The sequence below is a fragment of the Nansenia antarctica genome (genome assembly GCF_963989245.1).
Source record: "Nansenia antarctica genome assembly, chromosome: 3".
Taxonomy (NCBI): Eukaryota; Metazoa; Chordata; class Actinopteri; order Argentiniformes; family Microstomatidae; genus Nansenia; species Nansenia antarctica.
In genome coordinates this window covers 16335788-16336385 of record NC_137688.1, presented here as the reverse complement: position 1 = coordinate 16336385, position 598 = coordinate 16335788, and the positions used below count along the sequence as shown (strand labels likewise).

General features: G+C 50.5%; 1 protein-coding gene across 1 annotated transcript in view; it reads left to right on the top strand.

The window, feature by feature from the left end:
* Positions 1-290, top strand: part of egf (epidermal growth factor) — a gene marked incomplete at both ends in the record, with an annotated part of 22366 nt that extends 22076 nt beyond the window's left edge. Inside the window, one exon of the mRNA XM_080526970.1 lies at positions 115-290. Within this exon, the coding sequence (XP_080383096.1) occupies positions 115-290 (176 nt within the window). The remainder of the gene's footprint in view (positions 1-114) is intronic.
* Between the last annotated feature and the right edge of the window lie 308 nt (positions 291-598).

The window sequence follows — 598 nt, the reverse complement described above, 5'->3', positions numbered from 1 at the left end:
GTTGAGTGCAAGACAATGAAAGTGGTAGGAACACCCTGTTAGCATGCTGCTAATAGTATGCCTGAATCACCTGAAAGCATGCTACATGTATTGAGAAATGTCTTGCGTCACCAGGCGACAGCCTCGTTTCCGAGGAGGCAGGGACTCTGCCCAGACACAACCGAGGGTACGAGTGCTCCATGGCAACGGCCGCTGCCATGGAGACCAACAAGACGAGCGTCCACCTCAAGTCCATCGACAACCTCATCTTCCTGGACGACCCTCAGCCCCCCGTCCCTCAGCTCATATGAGGCCTCACACACATACACACACACACACACAGACACACACAAACATATGCACAAACACACACACACATATGCACATACACACATACAAACGCACAAGCACACACACACAAGCACGCACACACACACACACACACACACACACACACACACACACAAACACACACACAAACATGCACACACACACACACAGACACACACACACACACACACACACACACACACACACACACACACACACACAGAAACACCCTGAGGACTAGACACTGAAGGGGACGAGACTGAAACTACTGGATTCATATTCCCTTATT